Source organism: Fusarium fujikuroi, chromosome FFUJ_chr05, assembly GCF_900079805.1.
Source record: "Fusarium fujikuroi IMI 58289 draft genome, chromosome FFUJ_chr05".
Lineage (NCBI taxonomy): Eukaryota > Fungi > Ascomycota > Sordariomycetes > Hypocreales > Nectriaceae > Fusarium > Fusarium fujikuroi.
The window spans coordinates 2,100,170-2,126,189 of NC_036626.1; the positions used below are offsets into that span (position 1 = coordinate 2,100,170).

The 26,020-nt window shown below is 43.9% G+C and overlaps 6 protein-coding genes; 4 read left to right on the forward strand and 2 right to left on the reverse strand.

Annotated features, from left to right (window-relative positions):
- Positions 1 to 529: 529 nt before the first annotated feature.
- Positions 530 to 2,659, forward strand: FFUJ_07414 (related to U3 snoRNP protein; the record flags this gene model as incomplete). Its single annotated transcript, XM_023577663.1, has 1 exon — positions 530 to 2,659. The coding sequence occupies one exon, from the start codon at positions 530 to 532 to the stop codon at positions 2,657 to 2,659; it is 2,130 nt and encodes a 709-aa protein (XP_023430693.1).
- A 457-nt stretch (positions 2,660 to 3,116) lies between these two features.
- Positions 3,117 to 4,855, reverse strand: FFUJ_07415 (related to histone H1-binding protein; the record flags this gene model as incomplete). XM_023577664.1 has 4 exons in its annotated part: positions 3,117 to 3,416; positions 3,479 to 3,827; positions 3,884 to 4,122; positions 4,175 to 4,855. 4 exons carry the CDS (start codon positions 4,853 to 4,855, stop codon positions 3,117 to 3,119), a joined length of 1,569 nt encoding a protein of 522 aa, XP_023430694.1.
- A 1,446-nt stretch (positions 4,856 to 6,301) lies between these two features.
- FFUJ_07416 (uncharacterized protein) lies at positions 6,302 to 6,693 on the forward strand (the record flags this gene model as incomplete). XM_023577665.1 has 2 exons in its annotated part: positions 6,302 to 6,325; positions 6,373 to 6,693. The coding sequence occupies 2 exons, from the start codon at positions 6,302 to 6,304 to the stop codon at positions 6,691 to 6,693; spliced, it is 345 nt and encodes a 114-aa protein (XP_023430695.1).
- A 3,656-nt stretch (positions 6,694 to 10,349) lies between these two features.
- Positions 10,350 to 12,629, forward strand: FFUJ_07417 (related to pentafunctional arom polypeptide; the record flags this gene model as incomplete). Its single annotated transcript, XM_023577666.1, has 1 exon — positions 10,350 to 12,629. The coding sequence occupies one exon, from the start codon at positions 10,350 to 10,352 to the stop codon at positions 12,627 to 12,629; it is 2,280 nt and encodes a 759-aa protein (XP_023430696.1).
- Positions 12,630 to 15,467: 2,838 nt separating this feature from the next.
- Positions 15,468 to 15,803, reverse strand: FFUJ_07418 (uncharacterized protein; the record flags this gene model as incomplete). The annotated part of the gene is made up of 1 exon (XM_023577667.1): positions 15,468 to 15,803. One exon carries the CDS (start codon positions 15,801 to 15,803, stop codon positions 15,468 to 15,470), a length of 336 nt encoding a protein of 111 aa, XP_023430697.1.
- Positions 15,804 to 15,984: 181 nt separating this feature from the next.
- Positions 15,985 to 16,540, forward strand: FFUJ_07419 (uncharacterized protein; the record flags this gene model as incomplete). XM_023577668.1 has 4 exons in its annotated part: positions 15,985 to 16,010; positions 16,037 to 16,159; positions 16,220 to 16,336; positions 16,378 to 16,540. The coding sequence occupies 4 exons, from the start codon at positions 15,985 to 15,987 to the stop codon at positions 16,538 to 16,540; spliced, it is 429 nt and encodes a 142-aa protein (XP_023430698.1).
- Between the last annotated feature and the right edge of the window lie 9,480 nt (positions 16,541 to 26,020).

Consider the following 26,020-nt stretch of genomic DNA (forward strand, 5'->3'; position numbering starts at 1 on the left):
ATTTGAGGTGGGATAACGTATCGTTTTCGTCACGAATCTTCTTGTACTAATCTTAGTAGAACAAGCTTCTTTACATTGCCAATACAGTAATTAAAAAGTCGTTTCCCTGCTACCTAGTAGGTCCCTACCTCTATATAGGTATTTCTTCCTCAGAATCGATCAAACGCAAATGGAACCAGATTCAAATGATCCATGCCTTATCTCTTATCGCGATTCTCGACATGGGCTGATTGGCCAATCAAATCGTCCAGATTCCACCCGTCGCGGGGCCTCACCCAAGTCTCCCAAATTTTTTCTTGCTGGCAATCGCTTTCGCTTCATCTCGACTCGTCTTCAGCTTCGACTTATCAAAGTCATCTCACGCCACGGCAATCGCACGCAACACGACAGCTTCTATGTACCATTTTGTATCGCGGTAAAAAGCAGTGCAAATTAGCTCTGCTTCCGATAAAAACTCCAGAGCATGGCCGTCCAGACGTCGCCATCGCTCACTTCAACCTCACATACCTTGACTGCCGCGCCGCCCGCAATGGCTACTCCCAATTCTTTCACAAATAGCCACGTCTTGGCCCTTTTAGAAAGCCTAGCCGATGGCAAGCGACACGCTTTTCTTCAACCCACAGCTTCCATCCCAACCGATTCTCTCAACCATGTCAAGCACACCCTTGAAGGTTTTGCCTCACAAGTCGGCGATGAGCAACAGGAGAGGTTAAAAGAGAATCGCAAGCGCAAGAGAGGCGCTGCAAATAGCGAGGATGTCCTTAAAATGCGCAAGGTCTATATCGATGGGTTCGAGACCGGCCAGGTTTGGCAGCAGGCCAAGAGAATTATTGGTGGTGTCTTGAAGTATTCGGAAGAGGCGCTGGCAGAGTTGGAGGAGCGCAAGGAGATTGCCGTCAACGGCGCTAGTGCATCAGACTCAAAGACGCTCGAGTTTGGAGAGGATGGCTTCGAAGTAGACTCCGAGGACGAGGACGAGAGCGATCAGGATGGATCCGACGAGGAGGAGGAACAATTATCAGTGGACGAAGCTCAAGACGACGGCCAAGAGGACGACTGGGAAGATGATGAAGAGGAGATCGAAGAAGGCAGAGATGATTATCAGGAAGATGATGAGGAAGACGAGAGTGTGGATGGACCGGTTGAAGAGTATGAGGAGGATCCCGACGGTCTCAACGATGGTTTCTTCTCACTCGACGATTTCAACCGGCAAACACAATATTTCGAGGAGCAGGACGCAAAGGGAGATCCCTACACGGATCAAGCAAGCGACGATGAGGAGATCAACTGGGACGCGGATCCTCTGGCTCCTCCTACAACAGGTTCCAAATCTAAGAAGGCTGCCAAAGAGCCACTCTCTGAAGAGGAAGATGATGACGACGACGAGGACGGCCCTACATTTGGCGACATGGCTCTCGATGCCCCAGAAGGCGACAGTGAGGATGAGGCCATGGATATGGATGAGCCTGTTGATGACGACGACAACGGTCTCAATGCCAATGATGTTTACTATAAGGACTTCTTTGCGCCGCCGCGTCGAAAGTCGAATGGCGGTAAGCCCAAAAAGTCTGTCAAGTTCCAGCCCGAGCAGCCAAACGATGCCGACGTTGAGAGAGCCATGGCCGATGTTCGCAGAGATCTCTTTGACGATGAGTCAGAACAGGAAGATTCGGACGATGCTCTCTCCGATGTTTCCGCTGGAGATCCCAAGTCAAGACGCTCAGCTCACGAGCGGAGACAAGCCAAGCTTGCCGAAGAGATCCGCAAGCTTGAGGCTGCATCCGTTGCCAAGCGTGAGTGGACTCTCTCTGGTGAAGCTGCTGCAGTTGACCGCCCTGTAAACTCTTTACTGGAGCAGGATCTCGATTTCGAGCATGTTGGCAAGCCCGTGCCTGTCATCACTCCTGAGGTCAGTGAAAGCATCGAGGATCTCATCAAGCGTCGTATTCTCGCTCAAGAGTTCGACGAGGTTATTCGCCGACGTCCTGACACCGAAGGTGCAGCCGCAGGTACCCGTCGTGGCCTTGTTGAACTCGATGATACCAAGGCTACAAAGGGTTTGGCCGAGATCTACGAGGAAGAGCACGTCAAGAATACAAACCCAGACACCTATGTCAGCCAATCAGACGAGAAGCTTCAGCGCGAAGAAAAGGAAGTTGAGGCTATGTGGAAGGACGTCAGCGCTCGTCTGGACGCCCTCAGCTCATGGCACTACAAGCCCAAGCCCACAGCACCCTCACTATCTGTCGTTGCGGACGTTGCCACTGTCGCAATGGAGGATGCCCAGCCCACAACAGCCCAGGGCGTCACCGGCGAGAGCAGTCGCATGGCTCCTCAAGAAATTTACAGGGCTGGAGCCACAGACAACGTAGCCAACGGCGAGGTCGTCACCAAGGCCGGTCTTCCTGTCGCCCGCCAGGAGATGTCCCGCGAGGACAAGGCCCGCCGGCGCCGTCGCGAGAAAGAACGCGTGCGCAAGGCTGGAGGTGTCGACGGCGAGAAGGTCGTCAGCAAGAGAGCCAAGATGCAGCGCGACACCATCGCCGAGCTCAAAAAGGGAGGCGTCAAGGTCATCAATCGCAAGGGAGAAATCACCGACGTGGATGGCAAGAAGGCAAAGACTGCCAAGATTGCTTCGAGCGGCAATTTCAAGTTGTAGTGGATGGTCAAGGGGCATTGTTCCTTTTTGCAGTTTGGTTCGGGGTTTCAAAAGTAACGATGGGGTGTTTGCATGGCTTGCGAGCGATTCTTCATAAGAACGCATTTTCATGTTTGTTGCATAGGTTTCATATGTCCACACTGGATTCCTGTTTGAGTGACTTGGTTAATGCATAAAAGATGAAGTTTTGTACTCGTCTTCACTCATGAGTTATGCTCACACCTTGCCTGTTAAATCCGTCCATTATGCCGAGCATCCCGCGCAATTAATCGTACATCAGAGAGCTGTCTGTAGTTTTACATTTTGCCACATACTCAGAGTAACATTTGGCTGCTTCAAATTCCCATCCTTTCCGTCCCGTTCCTTTCCTTCCGTCGCAATATGACAATGCCCTGAACTCCACATCCTGACTTAACTTTTCCCGCTGAAATAATAGCCAATACAATTGACCTCGACCCTAAGCTTCCACCTTGGCCTTCTTGGTCTCGGTATCTTCAGCAGGCTCTTCTGCCTTTCGCTTGCCGTTGGTCTCCGCTTCAGGCCCGCGTGCAGCTTCAGGTTCCCCGGCAGATTCGTCTTTGTTCTTCTTGCGGACAAGTCCACTAAGATCAGTTGCTGTCTTCTTGGCCTCATCAACACGGGCCTTAGTCTCTGCAGCAGACTCGCCAAGGGCAGCACCAAGAATGCCACCGATGGGTCCAGCATCAGCACCCAGAATATCCTTGGCGTCAATGGGGTCATTGCGCAGTTCGACGAGCTAGGCAATCAGTAAAAGAAATCAAAAACGTCCCAAAGGGACCAGGAGGCACAAAGACTCACTCGCTGCTCCATGTCCCCAATGACTTCCTTCATCTCCTGGATGGATTTGCGTGCCAGCTCGTTATCCTCGGGTGAGGCCATAGTGGCCAGCTCAACCTCCTTATTCTGAAGCTTGAGCTTTGAGCTCTTGATAGCGAGCTCCATTTCCTTGACGGCTTCATCTCGCAGACCTTGGTCCATCTCCTCTCGCTTGGAATTTGCGCCATCGTCACCAGCAGTTGTCACAGAAGCAAATTCCAACGCCAGCGAAAGCTTGAAGTGGGCTTCGGCAATGACCTCCGACTCCTCGGGGTACAGCTCCAGCTTATATTTGAGTGAGGTCCTGCCGTCTTCAATGGCGTTGGGATATCTGTATGAGTGTTGTGGTTAGGACAAGGCTGAAAAATCGTGGGGGCTTGCGCGTACCGTTCATTCTCGAGAGAAATCTCAGCGAGGGCATCGTGAGTGTCCGCAAGACGCTCCTTCACGTGCCGGACGGTAGGCGAATCGCCCTCTGCAGCCTCCTTGCCTTTGCCGATGGTTTCGGATTCCTCCTGTTCGAGAAGCTCGAGTTTCTTCATGAAGCAGACTCGGGCAAGGTCGAGGATCTCAAAAGCGGTGGCCAGGTCATCATCATCTTCCTCTTCTTCACCCTCGCCCTCGGCCTGGTATAAGTCAGTATCTGCTACTAAATTATGGTTCAGTGGAGCTTCATACCTCTTCCTCGTCTGACTCGTCAAAGTTCTCATCGCCAGTAAACTGGAACAGGGGCTTCTTATCTCCCTTGATGTCCTCGGTCTTCTTTTCTCCCTGCTCGGCAACAATCCCAAGTCCTTCTTGCGTCACCTTCTGTGCCTCAGGCTGCGCAGGCTTCTTGGACTTGCTCTCTGCGCTCTTCTTCTTCTTCTCGGAAGCGGCAGGGCCTCCTAAAACATCACTCTTGCTTTGGCCAACTCTGAATAAGCTGCGACCATAGTGAAAAAGGATCTCGGCATTATCAGGTGACGTCTCGCCGTTGACTTCGGCTTGAAGAACACTGGCACGTGAGAAGACCTCAGCGGCCTCCTCGTAGTTCTTGTGGGCATACAGGGCAGATCCCTTTGCTGATAAGTCGGCAATTGTAACCTTCTTAGAGTTGGGGTCTTGATCGTTCGCGATGAGGTAGTCGGTGTTGGGGGTGCCCACACTGGGTGTGCCGACGAGGGGGGTAATGGTAGTGGACTCTGCTTGGTCGGCAGCTTTCTGGGCATCAGAGGGGCCGAGAGTATCGACGGATGGGGTCGCAGTCTCTTCGGCTGGCTTCTCCTCAGCCGGCTTCCCTGGGGAAACTTGGGGCTCTTCGAAGGCCGTGGCTGTCTCGTCCACGACAGGCGCAGTCTGCTCCGTAGCTTCAGACATTGCGGATCAAGTCTGAAAGCGTGTCAAATAAGAAGATGAAGTCAATTGGTGTAAGGGGATAGTAGTGAAGGTGACTTCGAAACCTAATAGATGGTTAATGGAATTTGTGGTTGTTGGGAGATGAAATGATTGAAAGTTGATAAACTCAGGTGGAGGTTTGCGACAGTCAAAAAAAGAGAGACGGCCCAGCAACGGTAGAGGCGACCAGGTGATGCGACTGGGATGGAAGGTACAGGTACCTTAGCTTAGGTACCTAGGTAGGTACTTAAGGTATGACGCGCCATCGTGCTGAGGGATGGGTTTAGGCGCGTTTGATTGGTTGGCCATGGCGTTGGTGGAGGACCTGAGAAGCTATGAGCTGATGAGCTGAGCTGAGCTCTATCATAATTCCATCAAATGTTCTCAGTCAGAGATTTTTAATGAATGGACAGGATACTCAATTCTATGCGCAACCATGAGTGATGGGGAGTCATATGCCCGATGATCCCTTCCTTTGGAATTTGGAGCTCACACATAAAAAGGCTAAGCGTTGGTAGAACTTCAAGCCTCCAGGCTATCACATGTTTGCTCTTCGCCTAGCATGAGTGTTCCTGTGAGAGATCCTACCCTGCAGATAATCATATGAAATGCATTGACGTAGGTACCAGTTGTATTTAAGGGCAATCACTTGCTAATGTGGGCTCTTGCATTAATGAACTATGATGATGTATAATCTGTGCGTTATCTGTCGAGTTGACTGGTTAATTTATTCCTGGTGCTGTCTTTGTTGATTCCTTGTGTGATATGGATGTTCAAGGCGTCAACACACAAACCCAAATCCACAATGTGAGCTGGATGTTTGCTAATCAAAGCACCTCAACTGACAAGGGACTCACTGAATTATTCTCTGTACGGATTTCTATGCCATCCAGGCACTATCAAAAAAGTAACCAGCTGCAGCGATGCAACCCATACTTCCTGAAGTTACGACCGGCATTTTGTCATAGCAGGATATCATTTCAATTCATGACACTGATAATACCCATGTTCTTTAGCTCAACACATTTCCAAACAATTTGTCCGTCTTACTCCGCCACTTGACAGTTGCTCAGCTCCGAGAACCCAGTCCCGCGTAACAACGAGCGTTCACTAATCGACCCGACTTGGCACGCGTTGCATCGTGGTATCTTGGCGCGAGCTGAACGCCAGGTCATGTGCGTTAGTCTCAGCCAAGGGTGTAGCCATTGGCTCCAAGTCAAGCCATGATCAGGCAACAACCGCCTCTGACGGAATTTCGTTAATTGATCGCAATAGTTGGGAATAAAACAAGAGAATTGTCAAGAGTGGAGGTAACTAGGAGCCCGAGGTATATATTTGAGTGCTGCGGCAAATGCTCCTCGAAAACCAGGCCATCTAACTTATACCAGAGCCATACACCATTAGCAATTCAAAACACGGTCACCCACAATGTGTGAAGAAAATCTCGTCCAGGTAATATCGACATGACTATACAACATACCAAGCTAACATCAACCAAGGAAGCACTCGGTCAAATTTGCTGGCTCGAGGTTCCAGTGCGTGATGTTCCTCGGGCCAAGGCCTTCTACGTAGAACTCTTTGGCTGGGAGTTTGTACCAGAGCCTCAAAAGGCCGTCGGCGACTGCGTCAAGAGTATGCACTTCTTCAACAAGGGCAAGACCCTCCACGGGGCATTTCTGGAACATGACGAGGATTATCATGTCATCAACAACAACCCCGACAAACCAGGTGCTCTGCCCGTCCTGCCAACCCTATGCGTTCTGGATTGCGAAGAGACCCTGGCCAAGGCAAATGCGATTGGTGGCAAGACTGCCATGTAAGTGCGCCCGCTCCATCACGAGGTGGAAAGCCTGAAGCGATTTGAGTGAGCATCCATATTAACCGTCGCCAAGTCCAAAGACGGCCATTGGAGGAGGGATGGGGTGTTTTGCTCGGGTGATTGATACCGAAGGTAACATGATCGGTCTCTGGTCTCAGAAATGACAAGTGAGCGTGGGAATGGAAGATAAGGTTGACGTTTGTGACTCAGTACCTGCTTATCTCAACCAAGATATGATTCAATGCCATACTGCTCGAGTTGCTTCTGATAATTAATGTACCAATGTACTCTACCTTGTGTATGCAATTCTCAAAGTTTAGCCCGAATCCATGACCACGATTCAGAATATTATCCAAAATATCCAAACGGTGGAAAATATCAGACAAAAATGTAGACTCGCTCGGCAAAACTTAAAGACAAAGCTTGACGGACGCCAAGCAGAGCCAAGTATTGTTTGTCACTGGTATATGAATTATTGGGCGGAACCAACTGACACGAGCTCGCATGAGTCGTATCAGACGCCAATTAACAAGGTTGGTCGTAAAAGATTGACATGCAGAGAACTTAAGAAGCGAGCTCTGGAGCCTGTGGTGATTCCTCGCCAAGATGTGTAGAATTTGGCCGTGTCTCATTCGTGGACTAACTGGCTGGATAAGCCGTTTGTAAGGGACCATGCTTCAGCCTGGGCCGATTATATGGGGTTGGACCGTTGGAGACGTCAGGAATTTGACGAAACACGACGGGGTAAGGATTTCACGTCAAGTAATGTATCTGTAACAGACGCGCCCCCGGAAACTTAGAGTTCCGATACTGAGATCGTTATAGCTGGAGAAGAAAGTCCTATGTATCGAAGTCTGAGTATCTGGGTACCAGGTATTGAACCAATGTTTTGTCACAGAACAGCCGCGAAACATATACGATACGACGCTGAAATACCGTTCAACGGCAGATCAAGATTGACTTTTCGACGGCATTGGATGCATCCTGCAGAGGCGACCTAGTGATACATATGTACTATAGACGGAAAACCGCTTCTGTGCGTATCCGGCACATTGACCAGATTGGGAAGAATCTATCTACTTGGAGCATGTCCAAGCGACATTCGGGAAATACGGCCCGCAGAACGAACTATGACAGACTGCCAACTCCCGTGACGACGACGTAGTATCAAGTCTTGCGGAGATTGCTTATGAGACGAATACGTAACGTCCCTCGAGCCTCTCTAACTTTTCCGTTCGTGTTCCGTTCCGTGAAGCTCTGCCGCGACTTAGACGAAGGAGACTAGAGACATGGGATCAGATAGCCGTTAGCCACTCAAGACTAACGCAGCGTAGCACCGGAGAGAACGGCGAGACAATATCCGTCCATCTGCTGCGTACTCGTCCAATGGTTACCACCGAAACATATTCTGTAGCGAAACGAAGATCCCGTGTTAGGTAGTGAGATAATATCACGCCAGCGTTAAGAAACAAAGTGGGCGATGCTGGGATTGGATATTAGGTTAATGCTCGTCCTGAGGCCATGTGGACATAATGTAGCGACAATATGTACATATGTAGGCATGGCCACAACTACTAAGTCATAGGCCCCTGAGATAATACATAAACGTTGCGCCGAATGCAACCTGTCCATTTGGTCATGGTCGATGGATGGCATTATCATGCTGATGGTATCGCATGGGGCTTTGAAACATAGAACAAGAGCCAGGGCAAGGAGCGAAGTGGGAGCCACTCGAAACAAACGCGGACCGACACCTTAACCAGAGCAATATGCGGAGACTTGCCAACTCTGACTGGAGGATAATTCTAGTCCAGAAAACCCCATCTATCAGAGGCTATGGAGAATTATAAGTCCAAAAGCTTCGACCCTTGGGGACGGGCCCCCACCCCCATTGAACTACAGTACATCTCTTTGTGGCGCCCTTTTTCTTATTCCTTTGAGGAATTTTGCTGCAAAGTATCAAGGTATCGTCAGAAAAGACAATACGCCGTTCATGGACCTGGAACCCCAGATAATCCGTCCACTGCAAATGCATTTTTCTCTCCCTAGTGTTGGTCGCCGTGGGCCAAGGGTCGGCCGCTAGCGAGGTCAGAATTCCATGGCATAGTTATCATGCTGCTATGTCGCATGGCATCAGGAAGATTGCGCGTGACGATCTGCTAAGGGGAAGAGGTTTCTAGTCACTATGTATGGGTTTGATTGGGAAATAGATGTGTTGACGGAAACGACTAAGTACGTTGGGTCAACCCCAAATCCAACCCCCACGACGGATATATTGGAACCATGGTTGATCATCCTGGCATTAGTTACGATGAGTATACATACATACCTACGGATAATATCATAACATATAGCATTATTACGCGAAACAATCTCAGAGTATCCTCTCCATACCATCCATCTATAGCGACAACGCAGACGACAGGACTACCTACCTTATAGATAAGATATATTTCGACATTATGCAGCCTCAGATAGACTTTGTACTCCATGTCCCAACACAACGGGTTGACAAGCTTAAGACGGGCGTCTCCTCGGTCGCCTGGTGGTGGAAAATATAACCTCGCCCACGCCGCTTGACTTGATCGTCTCCCTTCCACCAACGGTAACGGTCTAATCCTGGTTCATTAACCAGTCTTCGGCACCGACGCCTTTCTTCAGTATCCATTTGCTCATCTCCATCCCGTCTTCTCAGTCTCCATCTTCCCAAGCCTCCTTCGCTTCGTCTCCAGTTCTCACAAGGTATCCACCGAAGACAAATCCACTACCCTTGTCCGTCAGCTCCATCAAGTATCGCCAGGGATCGAATCCCGCCTATGTACTCCGTACGTCCCTTGTTTCGCTTCGACCATCTGAGCCGGCTCAAACACCATCCCATCGGTCAAATATTCATCGCTTGGCACCTGCTAGCGACTTTACATACATACTCTGGGTCTTGGCCTAGTCTTAGTCTCTGCATCACTTCCCTCATCAACCTCCATCCGTCCCATCATGCTATTACTGCCTTGCCTGCACTGCGCCTTATAGCCCCAGGACATATAATTCTTGCTCTGATTAGTCGCCTTCATTCATAGGTGAGCAAGTACCCCCGAAAACTCAAAACAGTCCTACCATCCTTTCTACCTTCCTCTTTCTCTTCCCTCATCAAACCTCAAACTTTACCCCATACTCGGGATATCATCCCCACAACAAAGGGTCCGCACTCACTTCTTTAACCCTCTACAACTACCATTGTCGACCATTATAGAGAGATCCAGCTTGTTGCAACTCAATTCTAATAATTCATATAGAATTTCCTACTACTTTCTCTGGACAGACCTGGAATTAGAGCTACAACAGCAACTCAAAGCACGAACCGCAGCTACTCCACCATTTAATACCATACCCATATCCTCATCGCGACAACGTCGAACGTTGCGCCGCATACGAGAAACCCACCGAGAACCGATAACGAACTTGACTAAGTGCCCAAAATCAAGCATCGAACATCCTATCAAGAGAAACATCTTCCAGCGCTGTCAAGGCGCCTGCTTGGGACGTCAGTGCATTCAGTGTAGACAGAGACACTGCGAATTGCTTCAGCGCAAAGCTGTAACAACGACGGAAATCGAGGTGAAACGTTTTTGCTGCACCGAAAAAAAAGAGAAACCATACAAAATGGCCGCCGTTCAATCGATACTGGCCGAAACACTTCCCGGGCCGACACCCTCAATTGCCTTGAATGGCACCACCGAACCAACCACTATGCACATCGACCAGCCGAGTTCGAGTCCAGTAATGGTCAACGAGAGCACGTTCGGAAGCACACCGGCAAAGGGGGACTCTAGAATCGTCGTCATTGTGTATGGGCCAGGCCAAGAACACATTGTCTCGGTCTTCGCAGAGGTGCTGGGTACACCATGCAGAACACGGAATGGGTTCGAGGAGGTTTCGTCAGAGGATTCTGGTTTCGTCGTAGGAGTCGCAGCCAACGAAGCGAAGGGAGACGTTGCTGCACGCAATCGTAATCTCGTCGTTGCAATAAACACTCACTGTGTGAATCTAGGGATGCCTCCCGACACCCAACTTTCCACCCATTGCGACTACGAATTCCTCTACACCGAATCCTCGTTCTTCCGTCGTGACCTGGCTAGATTTATTTCATTTACTTTGGGTCAGATCAACTACCACGAAGCTCTCATGGCAAAGCCAAGAACCTATTTCATCTCCACCACCTTCCCGGATGTCCACGCTGCTCTGCCTAATATCGATATCCTAACTGTTGGCGCTGATGCAGTTGAGATCAGAGTTGATTTACTTAGAGAACCCCTTGGCGATGGCAGCTATTCGGAAGTCCCTAGTCTCAGCTATGTTGGAGAACAGGTCATGCTCCTCCGCCAGCGGACAGAGCTTCCCATTATCTTCACAACACGATGTGTAAGAGAGAATGGGAGGTTCCCCATGGACAAACCTGAACTGTACTACGAATACCTCTACCGTGCGATCCAGTGGGGTGTAGAATACATCGATGTAGAACTTTGGCTTCCAGAAGAGATCCGCAAGAAGCTCCATGAGCAACGGGGAAACTCTCGCATCATGTCGGCGTTCCACGACTTTTCAGGCAATTTCAGATGGCCGTCGACGTATGCTCAGGAGGTGTTCCAAAGATCTATCCCCTACGCGGATATCATCAAAATGATTGCTATAATCAACGAACACAACGAGAACTTCGAGCTAGAGTATTTCCGTTCCAAGATGCGTGCCGAGTACCCCAATGCGCCACCCTTCTCCGCCGTCAACATGGGTGAAGTCGGTCAGTTCTCAAGGACTCTGAACCCTGTCTTCACACCTATTACCCACCCACTTCTTCCTCTCATCGCTGCTCCCGGGCAATTGAGCGCTGCCGAGATCAATGCTGCTTTATCACTTCTGGGTCAACTACCAAGAAAGCGCATCTATGGCATTAACAGCTCGTCGTCTCGAAACGCCACACCGCAGGCTCCCTTCTATGAAAAGTGTATAAACGAGCTGGGTCTTCCTCATCAATTTGCAGTTGTCGAAAGACATCCAAACAACCCAAGGAGTTTGGAGACATGGTGCAATCAGAAACATTTCGGAGGCGCCTATCTCAACCCGGGTCTACCGCATAATGCATTGACAAAGATTAGCCCGTTCTTCGCTGGGTTGAACGGTGGCAACGGGCCAATCTTGACGGAGGCGGCTCGCGTTATCGGAGTTGTTGACACCATCGTGGTCCAGTCAGGTACCTCGTCCAGATCGTCGTCTCCGGGCTCAATGCCATCAAGCCCACGACAACGACAGAGCGACTCGGTTGATCTCGGCAGTCAGTCTGGTCTAGGCTCGTCGACCTCCCTTGTATTCGACAATGCTGGATGGAAGGGTATTCTTAGTACACTTACAAGAGACCTGGCGCCATCTGCGTACTTCGGCCGCTCAGCCGTTGTCATGGCATCTTCTTCAGATGATGCAGCTCCTGTATTCTTCGCCATGAGAGCTCTCAAGATCTCTAAGATCTATACTGTTGGCTTCCGTACACCTAGTAATCTTGCTCGAAATGCGCCTCCCATCGAACCGTTTATCAGCCTCGAAAGTCTGCAACGTGCACGCTCAGTGGAAGATGATAGTGCACCTTTTGTCATCGTGTCAGCTCTTGGTTCGGAAAAGAGTCATCTGGTTGGTATGTTGTTACGAGCCTTTGGAGGAGTCGGACCCAAGGCAGCAACCAACACGAAGAAGGTGTTTCTTGACCTAGCAGACGGCGCTATCAGGAAGAGTTCTGACCCAGGGCTCATCGCTGAGGAGAACGGATTCGCTGCCTATGGAGCGGACGATGTCGCAGCATTCACAACGGTCGAAAGCTTGAGGTTACTCGTGGGGCAAAATGTGCCCTATAGCTTTGTTAGACTGGCAAGCGGAAGTCATCGCTACGGCGTTTGAAAGGAGTCGGGCAAGATTTGCGAAAAAGATCACGTCAATCACCGACGGCAGGCAGCGTGCCTGTTCGCCAGAAAGGAGAACAGTGACGATACCTGCTAGGCTCATCTGCTATCGGGGTCAGTCGACTCTGGGGCATTGGCGACAGAATAGGGAGGATGTCCGAAGCGCCCCAGGCTAGGCGCTTGAAGCCAGAAGATATCCATGAGGCTTCCGCTACAAAGGGCCAAGCCGGGTGACAAACGGGGAACTATCCCCGTTCTATGCGCGCCAAAGGTTCCTGACGCCAAGCGCCGACTGCCATCGAGACCGCTTGGGCGCTCTACTTTGACTGTCTGCCAGCGAAGAAATTCTTGGCCACATTAGACTTATCGCAGTCTGGCTTCCGGCCACAGGGGTATTCGAGATCAGCCGCTCTAGGCGGCTGTCATGCGTGAGAAGAAGTCGCAGAGTCGCAGAGTTGCATCTTGGATGGATGTCGATCTGGTGTGCAGACGACCCCTGCTAAACTCGTACAGGGGACCCTATAGAGTGGGCTCTTATTGTAACGGCGGCGGCGTGAACCGTCACCACCAATTCTAGGTCCGCCGACCTCCACAGATATGAGCGCGGAGGTTCAACTTTTTTCGTTATGAACCTTCCCGACCTGTTACGTTTATTCTTTTTAAACTAGCTATGGGTTATAACAATCTAAGTATAGACCTGCCCATGCAAGATTGACTACGATATGAGAATACAAGATGTATACGAGAACCAGTGGGTTGGAAATCACCTATATGTCAGCCAAATATTGCATAGACGCTTCTGGCAAATACCACCGAAGCTCAAGATGATGACGAGATTTGAAAACACTTTGCTCCACTATTTGATGTTATTTTCTTTTTGTGTACTCATTCAAAGTTTTAGAAAGTCTGAGGATCCTCGTCGCCCTGCTGACCATCCCCTTGGCAGGTTGTGCCTATCTGAGAACGAGACCATTGTCTGGTTCGATTAAGACTCAATCATGTTTTGCATATGGACCACCATCATTTCTCATAAACTTATAGCTGCAAGACTTGTACATACCGTAGCCCCGCAAGGTTTCCGTGAGCCCTCCTGGCCCTTGCCAAATGCCTCATCTGTCATTTGCAGGCATCTTCTCAGGCTTCGAGTGAGATGGGTTTAGACGCTGTGTGAGATTCAGGGCGCTTGGTTGGAGTTGCTTTACCCTGGTCCATGTCAGTGGCTGTTTGCCTCGTTGCAAGTGTCGCTATCTGTATCTGTATGTGTATACCAGAGGGCCCATGGAATTTTCAATGTTTGGTTCTGTCCAAGATATTGGCGGTAAAGGGCGGCTATGGCCCTGTTGAAGAGGGAGGGAGAGAGAGAAAGGTCATGCTGTAGCCGAGTTTAGGATTGCCCGTATGAGACAAGGCATGGTGAGATAAGAGGAGCCATCCTGGACTCATTATACCGTTCCATACTCGAGATAAGGAGGAAGTTTTTCAGTGAACTGAGTTCGGATAATATGCACGTTTTATCCGGCAGTTCTATTCTGTACGAACGAACCTTGGCTTGGCTTCCCTGGTCAATGGAAACCAATGCGTCACAAGTGTTAACGCCGACCGGCAAGCACATACTCTGTAGGATGTATATTGTTAGATGAACACGGGAACAAAGCAAGTAAGAAACCAAAAGCCACCCGTTTCGGAGAGGCGGATCTTGTGTCTCTTAATGAACGATCAAGGACCCGTATATGTTGAATCGGAGAACTCTAGCATGGTCCCTTCTTAGAGCAAGAAATAGGGGCGTGAAGGGAGGTGAAAGGGGCTATCGCATGTACTGTGTGTATATGTATGCATACTGAGGACTGAATGAGAGGAGACGAGACGAAACGAGATGAGATGAGATGAACGAAACAACACCATGCTGTTCTCCCTCATGAGGCCCAGTAAGTTCAGATGATGAGAGGACCGCTGCAGATGCCTCGACAAGGTAAAAACAAGTACGTAGTGTCACTTCACGCGTGGCCATTACTGGTTTGTTTGCCACAGACAGCCTGACCCCTGGTTTGAGCCAAGCTGCAGCCATCTTTGAACATGGAAACATGCTAATGCCGCAGTGAGAGACATCTAGACTGCAAACCCACACAAATGGGGCTTGCAGAGAGACAAACCCGCCACGAGGCTTATGCCACGCCTTGGTAGCAAATCAAGATTGAAGTGTATCAGTTTGAGTATAGTTAGGCTTCGAGGGCCGCCTATCCAGATGATGTAAACAGAAACCGGTGAATGGATTAAATGTAAGTCATCAAGGCCATTCTAGGGGCGGGTGGGGATGTGATAGAGATGATGCAGTGCATACAAGTATGGATGTATGGAGTGACAAATCTCAAGCGCCTATGAATAAAATGTCTCCGGTGAGTATCGCCCTAACTGCTGATTCCCTGGCGAGCGATAGGTCGGTATATTCTCTTTGCACCTTTACAAAGATCTGGCGACAGATCACCATGACCAAGGCTCAAGCCATCCAGGGTCAGCAACAAGTTCCAGAAATGCCATGATAGTTAGTCTGCTACAACGTAGAACTGGTCGATTGATATACACACAAAATGGCCAGCTAATCTTAGCTCGAGTACTTAGTCGTGTATGGATATCGTGAGCAGCTACACCTCGAATGCTATGGTAGCAGACTCACTGATAACTGATGATGACTGCCAGTATCGCCTAGTCACCATGACAGACTGTTGTCTGGAGTTCGAATCGTATGAACACAATGATTACAGTTCTAACTGCCATGCTCAATAGTCCTGACAAAGGGCAGCTGAATTCTGAATCCAAGCGAACAGGAGAACCTCCACGTCTAGGTGGAGAATGGAACCACTGTGAGTTTGTATCCTGTCTGTTTGTCCTGGACCTGGCTGCCATTAGGTGTGCGGAACTGGGCAGGAATTGCAAGTGCTGATAATGAGCTAGAGCCTAAGAGCTGCAGTATTAAAACAGCGACTGAGCAGCTGAGAATACCCAAGTCGACTTCGTAGAGCATAGGGTGAATATAAGATGCACTGATCAGTTGTACACCACAACTATTCGCCGTAACCAAGCTCGATACTGTAACCCATTTCATGTTGCCGATAGCAGCGTATCCTCGTGAGCCAAGATCTTGGACAGCTCTTGAATGAGTTGCCACAGCACACATGATAGGTCCCAACAATGATGTTGATAACAGACGTTTATCATGGACTGGAGATAATTTGGTGTCCTGTAACAGGTATGTGGATATGGATATAGCCTTTCGTGATACGCAAGTGTTCGGCGCTCTCTGGGTTACCCACTCTCACCTCTATCCCGACAGAAGACACTGAAGTAGTGCAAAACCCATGGCTGAGGTTGTAGCAATTAGAGCGTATGTTTTCGTGTAAGGCCCAGCAGAAACCCAGCAATCCACCGAGAAGGCCACCAAGAAGTGTTAAAGTTCACGTCATTTGTTTGTGAAAGTGAAGACGATGATCTCAAACAAGCCACATTCAAATGCGCGACTGGTTTCATATTTAGGTGAGCCACTCAGGCTGGCTTTTCGTGTGCTAGTTAGCTCAGCGAAGACAAAGTCGTCAGGCTCAAGACTTGGGAGTGTGAGAATGGTTCGATACTTGGCCAATCTACTCCATATACCGGGTACGAATCGAGCACCTGGGGTAAAGTGGATGTACCCGGTAGAGACAAGAAAGGCCAGTGAGAACCGGCATTGATAGGCCTGCACACTGTCCTTCTAGAAAACCACCGCGCCAAGCTCTGGTCAAAACAGCCGTGGAGACTTCGCAAGCCGGGAACCTGTTGGGTTTAGCCTATTTATCAAGCTTCAATGCACTCGGCATTGACTATACGTACCACACTTTCAACCACTGGCCAGTCTTTAGTGTGAACATTGACGATTAGCACCGCGTCACAATAGCAGAGTTCGAGAGGTTTGGACAGGGTACCGAGGCGAGGTCTGGTGCGGCAGAGGCAAAGCCACCTAAACGTGGATTGACAAGGATACTGAGAAACCCATGCATAAACCCAGGTTTCAAGCGGCCTCTAGGTCCAAATCGGGGGGCAGAGCCGATGTACCATGAGAAGTGCAAAAAAGCACGCACCACACGCTGATACTAGCTAGGCCTGCTAGGATGTCAGTAGCCTCATGACGACTTGAAGCCTATGGCCTATGAAGCGGAAAGGAGGGGCCAAACTTTACAAGAAGGACAGTAAGAGACTAGATAGGTACAGAGGCAGCCGCGAAAAGTTCTTGCCCACGCTAGCATAACACTAAAATGCACTAAATGAGGTAAAAAGAATAGATACAGTGGGCCGGCGAAAGTTCCGACACATTCCCGGTCTAACCCCGCTTTCAATAAAATATTAATATCAACACCATAACTTTATTGCATTATTTAAATAGATTAAAATGCCCCAATAAAGGCAAAAAGTATATCATTCTCCTTATAAAAGAATAAGGTTTATAACGATATATAAATTAGGAATTTAGGTTAAAAATATTGTAAATAGCGTAAGGCTAAATCATTATATAATATATAGGATTATTTAATGCAATTAAGCCTAAAAGTTATATAAAGATAAACTATACTCTAGCAGGCCTTTAGTACTATTAGATTAAGATAAAAGTTATATTAAAATACTTATTAAAAATAACCCTTTTATTTTATATAGAGATATTATAAGTTAGGTATAACTAAAGGTATTACTAAAAATAATTTATTACTAGCTTATTAATAAGAAAATATAATATAGATTTATATTTTAATGCCTATTTTTTATTAAAGAAGCTACTTAATTAAAGAAATCTTTTATAGATAAATACTATTATAAAGATAAGTTATTTTAATATAGTTAGTAGTTTTCTAATAAAGTTATAATTAACTATATAAATAGTAACTATACTAAATGGTTATTTTACTAAGCTATAAGTCTAAAGACTTCTTTTTTAAAAGCTTCTTTTAATAATACTATAAGGTAAGAGACTTTATAAAGATAAAGTCTAAGCCTGCAGACAGCCTGTAAGATATTTGCAGATATTTTATAGTGTAATTAACTATAATAAACTGTCTATAGTTATCCCTTTTCTAGGGGATCTTAAATCTAAAAGAAGGGAAGTAATAGGCCGGCATATTCTATCCTATCTATAGTCTTATCTTCCTGACCTTATCGAGAAAGGAGAGACTTTTTAGCATAATAATACCTATATATTTACTTATCAGAAAGTTCAAGACTGGCTCTATCTCTAGGCAAGAAGAAAAGAAGTCTTTCTTACTAACTAGCCTCTATATAGTCCTAACCTTAGCCCTATTAAAAACCTCTAGAAAGTCCTTAAGGAGAGGATATATAAAATATATCCTGAAATTACTACTTATCTAAAGTCTGCTAAGGCAATTAGCTGGCTAATTGCAGCTATAGAGGAGTTATAAATTAAGATTAAAGATAATGTAATTAAAAATGTAATAAAATTAATACCTAACTAACTAAATAAGTATTATTATATAAATAGCTACTACACTAAGTATTAAACTATATAGCTAGAATCTCCTTTTAATTCTCTATAGATTTATATATATATTATTATAATTAAATAAATATTGCCTAGTTAATTGTAGAGTGAAATGGCAGGGTATAATTAAAGTGGTTAGGGTATAATCGGGATGTATCGGAACTTTTATCCATGCACTATACTTCAAAATAGTTATTTTTACAGCAGATAATCCCTGCCTTTAATATACTCATTCCTACCACTACAATCTATAATTTTTCTAATATATATAGGAATTTGCTTTATTTAAGCTTAAATCTTCTCTTATAGAAGGTCATTTTATATAGCCTGCTACTTATAAATAGCTTTACTTCTATTCTTTAAGGTATCTTTTTTTATTATTTTTTTCTTTATTTAAGGCCAGGCCGGCTTAATAGTATTTAAATTAGGCAAATTTAAATACTAAAAAAGTTACTAAACTTTATACCAGTTAAAAACCTATTATTAGATATAGTGTTTATAAGTAGAAGCTCTATCTTCCTAAATAACAGTATTTTCCCTCTTTTCTATATATTTCTTTACAAAAGGAAGCAATATTAAAATTAGAATTTTCTACTAATATCGCCACCAGTCAATACTGCTATTTTTCCCTTCTTTAACAAACTTGCCATTTTCCTTATTCTACCTCTATTTAGGCTTCTTATCTAAAAGGTTATAAAGACCTAACCTTCTTATACTATTTAAAATCTCCTACTACTCCTTTATAAGCGGCTTAAGCTCTGCATTTAGCTTATTAATCCTTCTCTAAACTTCCTGTTTTTCCTTTACAGTCTCTAGCTTCTAGCAATAACAGAGACCCTTTTTATTATAAGAAAAGGCGCCCTAGAATATAAACTTACTAAATCCTTTCTATTGCTTATAAATATAGCTGCAGAGAATGTATTTATTAGCTTTTCGCCAGATGCAATAACCGCCACGCCACTACCTAAAGATAACAGAAGTCTTATTAATCTAAATCACAGCTTTCTAATCTTTAAGGGTCTAATCTTAATAAGTAAAATACTATTTTAGGCATTTATTTCTTATTACTGCAGTTAGCCTAGGCTTTCTAGTTAGCTTCATTTTCTTATATCCCGACTTTTTTAAGATCGACCTTACAGTTATAACTAAGATCTTAGTGCCCTAATCGCTAAGTTTACCGGCAATCTTATTAGCAGTCTTTTCTCTGCTAAAGCGATTTATGCTAACCTTAGTAATAATTAGGTCTTTATTCTTATCTATATGCTTAGTCAGTTGCCCTAACCGCTTACAATCCTTAAGCCACTTATTAGCTAGCTATAGCAGCATCTTATTAGGTTTAAAGCCTTATTAAATTGCCTGGGCATATATCTTATTAATTATATGCTTAAGGATGCCTATAAGCTTATAGATTTAAGCTATAGTCTTTGCCTCCCTAAAAGGGGCTTTTAACGTCATTACTAAAGCCCAGGTCGCAATATCTATTAATAGCATCATCTTCTTAAGGTAAAGAGGGGAAGAACGGTATAAAAATCGCTTAGGGAAGATTGCTAATAAATTTAGCAGGAGGCCCCTGTTACGGTTTGCAAGGGTCATTGCCAATCCCTCTCATCAGGCAAGAACTTTTCGCGGCTGCCTCTATATAGTCCTCCCCAATCTCTCAGCCCTGATCAATAAGATATAGAGAATGGTGAAGCGCCAGCTCTTCAAATAAGCCTTGTTTGTGGCTGCCGAAGATTCTGGTGTATCCCCCACATATGCAGGTCCGATGCGTCCATGTCTTGTTTGCTTTTTTTTTTGAAGATATAGTTGTGAACTTCTATAACAGGGCCAGTACAGTATCGATCCCAAGTCATGAGACTTAGCTTAGTTGATAGTCAGCCCTGCTGATCAGTTTCAAGGGTGCTCCAAGAACGAGAGAAAAAACCGAAGAGCTCAGCTAGATCGAAATGCGAGGAGGGTGTTGCCGATAGCTCCTCGCGGCTCCGTTGAACCTGCTACTTGCCAGGGGACATCTCGGCCGGAGTGGAGTGTCGTTGGAGTGCTCACGTCAAGCTGGGAGGATGAACATTCGTCGTATTATAACCAGTTAGTGCCGTAGAGCCCCTGAGACACAGGAATGAGGACTGAGCGTTAATGGAAATGACCCTGATAAACAACAATAGTAGCAGCCGCTAGATCCCACCAACTTGAGTAGAGCGTGGCGCTTAGGAAGTCTCATTAATTCTTATTGCTCCCGCTAGTCTCTCGGCCGACTTTTGAAAGCTTAGATCATGCAGCTCCGAACTGTGGACACCAATACTTATGGATAGTTTCCGCTTGGTAATAATAGGTCGAGCCAGGAGCAACTACAAGGGGGACGAAAGAACTTCTCCGCAGATATCCACACGTCCGGAGTTGCTGTTGCTATGCGGCCTGGCCAGGGGAAGAAGGAAAGGAAGATCATCTTGGAGACTCGAAAGGGCTGTCTGAGGATACGATATATGTCGTCGCCTGTCACTGAGGGTGAGAGAGGAGACCCAGACGATGAAATAAGTCTGGACTAAGAGAATCGAGGTAGCAACCCGTACGGGAACGACGCACTGCGACTTAGGAGAGCCAGATATTGATAAGGATACCCAGGTTCCAAGCACCTAGCTAGGATCCTGTCACTAATCGATGACACCAACCAACGGCCATCGGTTCGTTGGGATGATACATAGCTAGGATCCAATGCCAACGAGCGGTCTGTAAGTCCCTCGCGGAAACGATAAAGAAGCCCGATGCTGATCTCAGCTGTTTGATGGTTTGGTCATGTTTTCTACCAATTCAGAGGAGCGAGGCCAAATCCGGTGAACCTATTCTTGTCTGGGTTGTTTATGCGGAGCCTTCAGGCTTCAGTTGCGTCTTTGAAACACTGTATGCAGGTGCATGTATGCGATAAAACGTGACGCCATTGGATGGATGTCGTGCGATGGTTGCTTAGGACGTCGACCACGACAACAAAAGCTTCCATTTTTGAGACAGAAACTCCTAGATCCTCGCTCTAGAGTTTCAGGCTCACCAAAAAAAGCACAAGCAGCTACTAACCTATCGTAATTGCACTGGGTGTCGTCCGTTCCATTCGGTCCCCGCCGGCCCCTAGGTAGTTTCCATTGTCAAGACAGGGTCTTTACAGTCCCAGCCAAGCCCCAAACAACGCCGTTCCCGCTATGCTTAAGCGAAGCGTCCGCTAATTCAGGTACTTTACGGGAGTCTCTAGGTAGGTAGTGCCTGACTTCCATTGCCTCCACTTCTGTTCATTCATCGCTGCCGCTGTCAGAGAAAGCCCGACAGACAAAAGCCCTGTGTGAAAACATGCTGTGCAAATGGAAGGAGGCATGGACAGCGCCACCAAATGGCAGGCAGGAACGAAGAGCTTGGACCATCTTCACCTCTTTTTGCTACATTACCTTACCTTACCTTACCTTACCTAGTACCTCACTTACCTAGACAACTCACCAATCTAGCCCACATTAGAACACACCCGAAGCCTTCTCGATCCAACCCATATCCTATCGCAAGTCTCGCTTCTCGCCTTACTCGCCTCGTCTGAAAGGCTCCTTTGAGCCCTAGGGCCAGATGCTGCGTGCACCTACACTTGACGGGCATCTGTGTACTTGCCCAGGTCCTGGACAGAATATAGACCCGTAGCTCTGGGTCGGTCCGGCACTGATAGACCTTGACCTCTGACTTTTGATCGTTGCCCCTTGTTAGCCTCAGCTTATCAATGAAGAAAGAAAGAAAACCCCATCGTACCTAAAGAAGAACATCCCGGTATGCCTTGGACTAAAATCACAGATTTTACTGATGAATGTCAAGCCGGAGACTGGGACATCCAAAGCTGCAGAACACGAACTGTCAACTTGAAGCAGTTCCATATTGACTGTTACCTTTGCTGCTCTGACGGTTGCAGAATCAAGTACATGCATACACAGTCGAGCAAGCCTAGGTATCGAAGATTGTCAGAAAGACGTTCATAATCGCTGTCGACCTGGTCCCTGCCACTTTCGCTAACATGAGCCCGAGTTTCTGGTCATGGAACTTGGGACCCGCATAGCATGGCCTGGTGTCCCCTGGCATAACTGTATTGTATGTACTAGTCTAGTCCTTGCAACATATGTCTAATCTGGTGTGAGGAGGAATCCGCTTTTCAGGACCATTTAGTGGGAGCAAGGCCGAGAGGACCTTTGGCAACGAGACCGAGTACGCACCCTCGATCAAGGCACAAATCCGTGCCTGTCCAGCATCTAAAAGCAACAAAAGCCGGAGGAAAGCAGACAGGATCGACAGATACCTCGGGTAATGCTACAGTACTTAGAAAAGATGGACGGCATCAAGGCATGCCCTTCCCCGGTTTGGTCATTTGGGGGCCCATACGTTACCATCATTTGGGGGTTTATTAGCCTGTCGGTTGCGAACTTGGGGGTTACTACTCGACAGGACTCTTCTGCATAGTCGCCATCCCCTCTGTGCGCTCCAATAGCACAGCTGGTCCAGACGCCAGCGAGATGCGCCGTCTGCCTGAAAAGAGATTGTGCTGGTATTGGCTGGTCTGCAAGTTCGTGGGAGCCATGCCCGTCTGCCAGGCTTGAGTCAGCATTCAGAAACAGCATCCACAAGGGGACTCAAATCTTGAGCTCCGTTTCCCCACCATGATCCATCCCAACATCGACACCACCATCTCATCATTCATGCCCGCACCCCAGTCCTGTCACTAGCCACTATAGAAGGCCAAATCGACATCTATACTAAAATTCATCTCTTAATAGGCCAACCCTATACTATACAGTACTATAGTTAATATTCCTTATAATTTAATATAAGTAAGGTAAATATAGGTCTAACTAATTATAGCCTTTTACTTAAGAGGGTTATATAGCTTTATATAACTTTATAATAGTTATTATTAATTTTAAGTTTAGCTTTATTTTTATTCCTTAAATCTATTATATTTTATAAGGTAAGAAATCCCTACTTTTAGTATATTATATTTACCTATAATTACCCTTTATAACTTAATATATACCTTATTAAATTTATATACTTTAAAGCTTTATTTTTATTTTATTTTAAAGTAATTTAAAATATATTTCCCCTTTAATTTTATATCTAAAGCTAGACTATTAAGGCATTAAACTTTAGCCTATATTAACCCTTCTTTTATCTTACCTTTATACCCTTTTATGCCTTTATATTATATTAATTAAAGTTATATAATTAAGGGCTTTATTTTTATATCTTTTTTATTTTTTATTTTTTATATTTTAGTATATTATATAAGTAACTTAAGGCTAATATTTAATTAAAAGACCTATTTAAATATTATAAAGACCTATATAATTTTATAATATTATACTTTCTTATAAAACTATAAAGGCTAAAAGGGAGTGCTTAGCCTATAAAGCTAAAAAAGCCTATTTTATAGAGAAGGTTAAAGTTAAGTGTATTACTACTAAGAAGGCTAAAGCTAATTATACTGCTGCTAAGAAGGCTAAAGAGAAATATATTGCCTTTAAAAAGAAGCTTAAAACTAACTATATTACTGCTTAAAAGAAAAAGGCTAAAGAAGCCTATATTACTATTAAGAAGTTTAAAGTAAAGTATACTAAATTAAAGTAATATTATAATAAGCTTATAGAAATGCTTACTTATATTAAAAAGGAAATAGATAATAAAGCTCTTAAAAAGGATTATATTATTAAGAAGAAATAACTTAAATATTAGCTATATATCTTTAAATATAATAATAATAAAGACTATAAAGCTATAAAAGAAGCTCTATAATATAACTTTAGTAACTATACTTTTAAGTATTTAGCTAAAAAGGTTAATAGGATTTCTACCCTTACTTTTAACTATAAGGCCAAATGCCTTTCTATAAACCTATAGTTAATTATCTAGATATATATAAATATATTAAAGAATTATTTCTATAAAGGCCTTATATATATAAAGTTTAATAAAAATAAAGTAAAATATTTAATTACTTTCTATTTTATATTATATTATATTAATTTATATAGCTTCTTAAAGAGCCTAATTTACTTTTTTTATATAAAAAGAAAGGTAAGAACCTTAAGGCTAAATATATATTTAAATTCTTATTATAAAATACCAATATTATACTTTACTATCTATATAAATTTATAATACCTAAATTACTTTTATATAATAAATATATATTTAGTAATAGTACTCTTACCTATTACTATATTATAGCTCTATCTAAAGGCTATATTAATTACCTTTAAAACTATTTAAAATTAAACTATAGCTATATTAAAGGTATATACTTATAGTGCCTTATATATCTTTATACTAACTTATTTAATAATAACTCCTAAGAAGTATAAGGCTATATTTAATACTATCTTTATTACTAGTAATAATAATAGCTCTTTATTTAATAGTAAAAAGGACCTTATAGATATATTAAAGGACTTTACTAAAAAGAAGTATTATAAACTCTCTTAATTCTTCTATAAGGTTATTAATTATAAGAAAAAAAAGAAGAAGTCTAAAGGTAAAGGTAAGTTTAAGTCTAAGAAGGCAAAGGGCAGTAAATAAGGTATTTTAATTCTATATATAACTATTTAAAACAGTACTAACTTTTTCTAGCTACCTATAATTAGTTTTTAGGTCTTTATTTTTATAAGGATATAGCTTATAGGTTATAAATTATAACTAGCATTATAGGTATATAGAGCATTATAAAGCATTATAGGCTACTATAAATAACTATAAGGCATATAAAGCATTATAATACCTAATAATAAAAGTTTAATATTTTTATTAACTTACTTTATTAATTAATTATATCCTTAAATTATATTTATAATAAATATATATATAGATCTTATAGTACCTTATAGTACCTTATAGCACCTTATAGTTCCTTATTATAAGTAATTTTAAATATTTTTCTTAGTATTACTAACTATAATTAGTATAATATATTTATATACTGTATTTTAGGGCTATATACTGTAGTATAAGGCTATATATTATTTTTTATAGTTTTATTTTAAGCCCCTTAATATAAATTTATTTTCTTATATTATATTAATCTTTCTTTTAACCTTATAATAAGCTCTAAAGGGCGCCTTCCTATTAATTTTAATGCTTTCTATATTTAAATTAAATAATAAAAGTATTATAACTAAATAACTGCAGATAATATTATATAGTATATTTTAATTAAGTTTAATATTTCTACCTTTTATAGAGTATTATATTAATATCTTTAGACTTAACAGTTAGATTAGATAATATTTAATATAACTTAGGCCTAAATAGAAAATATTAAGGCATTATAAAATTATATTAAAGAGCTTTTCTTTAAAAATGTTCTTAAGGATAAAAATATCCTTTTTTAGTTATAAAAGAAAGGCTTTATAGTAATTAATAGAGGGCTAATTAAAATATAATAAAGCCTTAGCCTTTTATAGTATTAAACCTCTAAGTAAAAAGAAAAGTAACTTATTAAATTGCACTATTTCTTTAAAAATAATACCTTATTAAATATTAAGCTATAGTTATTTAGTTAAATATATCTCTATACCTATATTTAGTAAAAATAGCTATCCTTAAGTTAATAGGCACTATATAAAGCATTTTATAACTTTATGCCTATAAATATAACTAATTAATAGAATATAATATAATACTATTAAACTAAATAGATAGCACCTAGGCCTAACTTTATTTAGTTAATTAATACTTATAATAAGTTAAAGGCATAAGGAATTAAAATATATATATTAATTAATATATACTTACAGTATATTATATAGCTATATATTAATATATTAGCTAATATATTATAAAGTATACTTAAGTAATACCTTTATATTCTA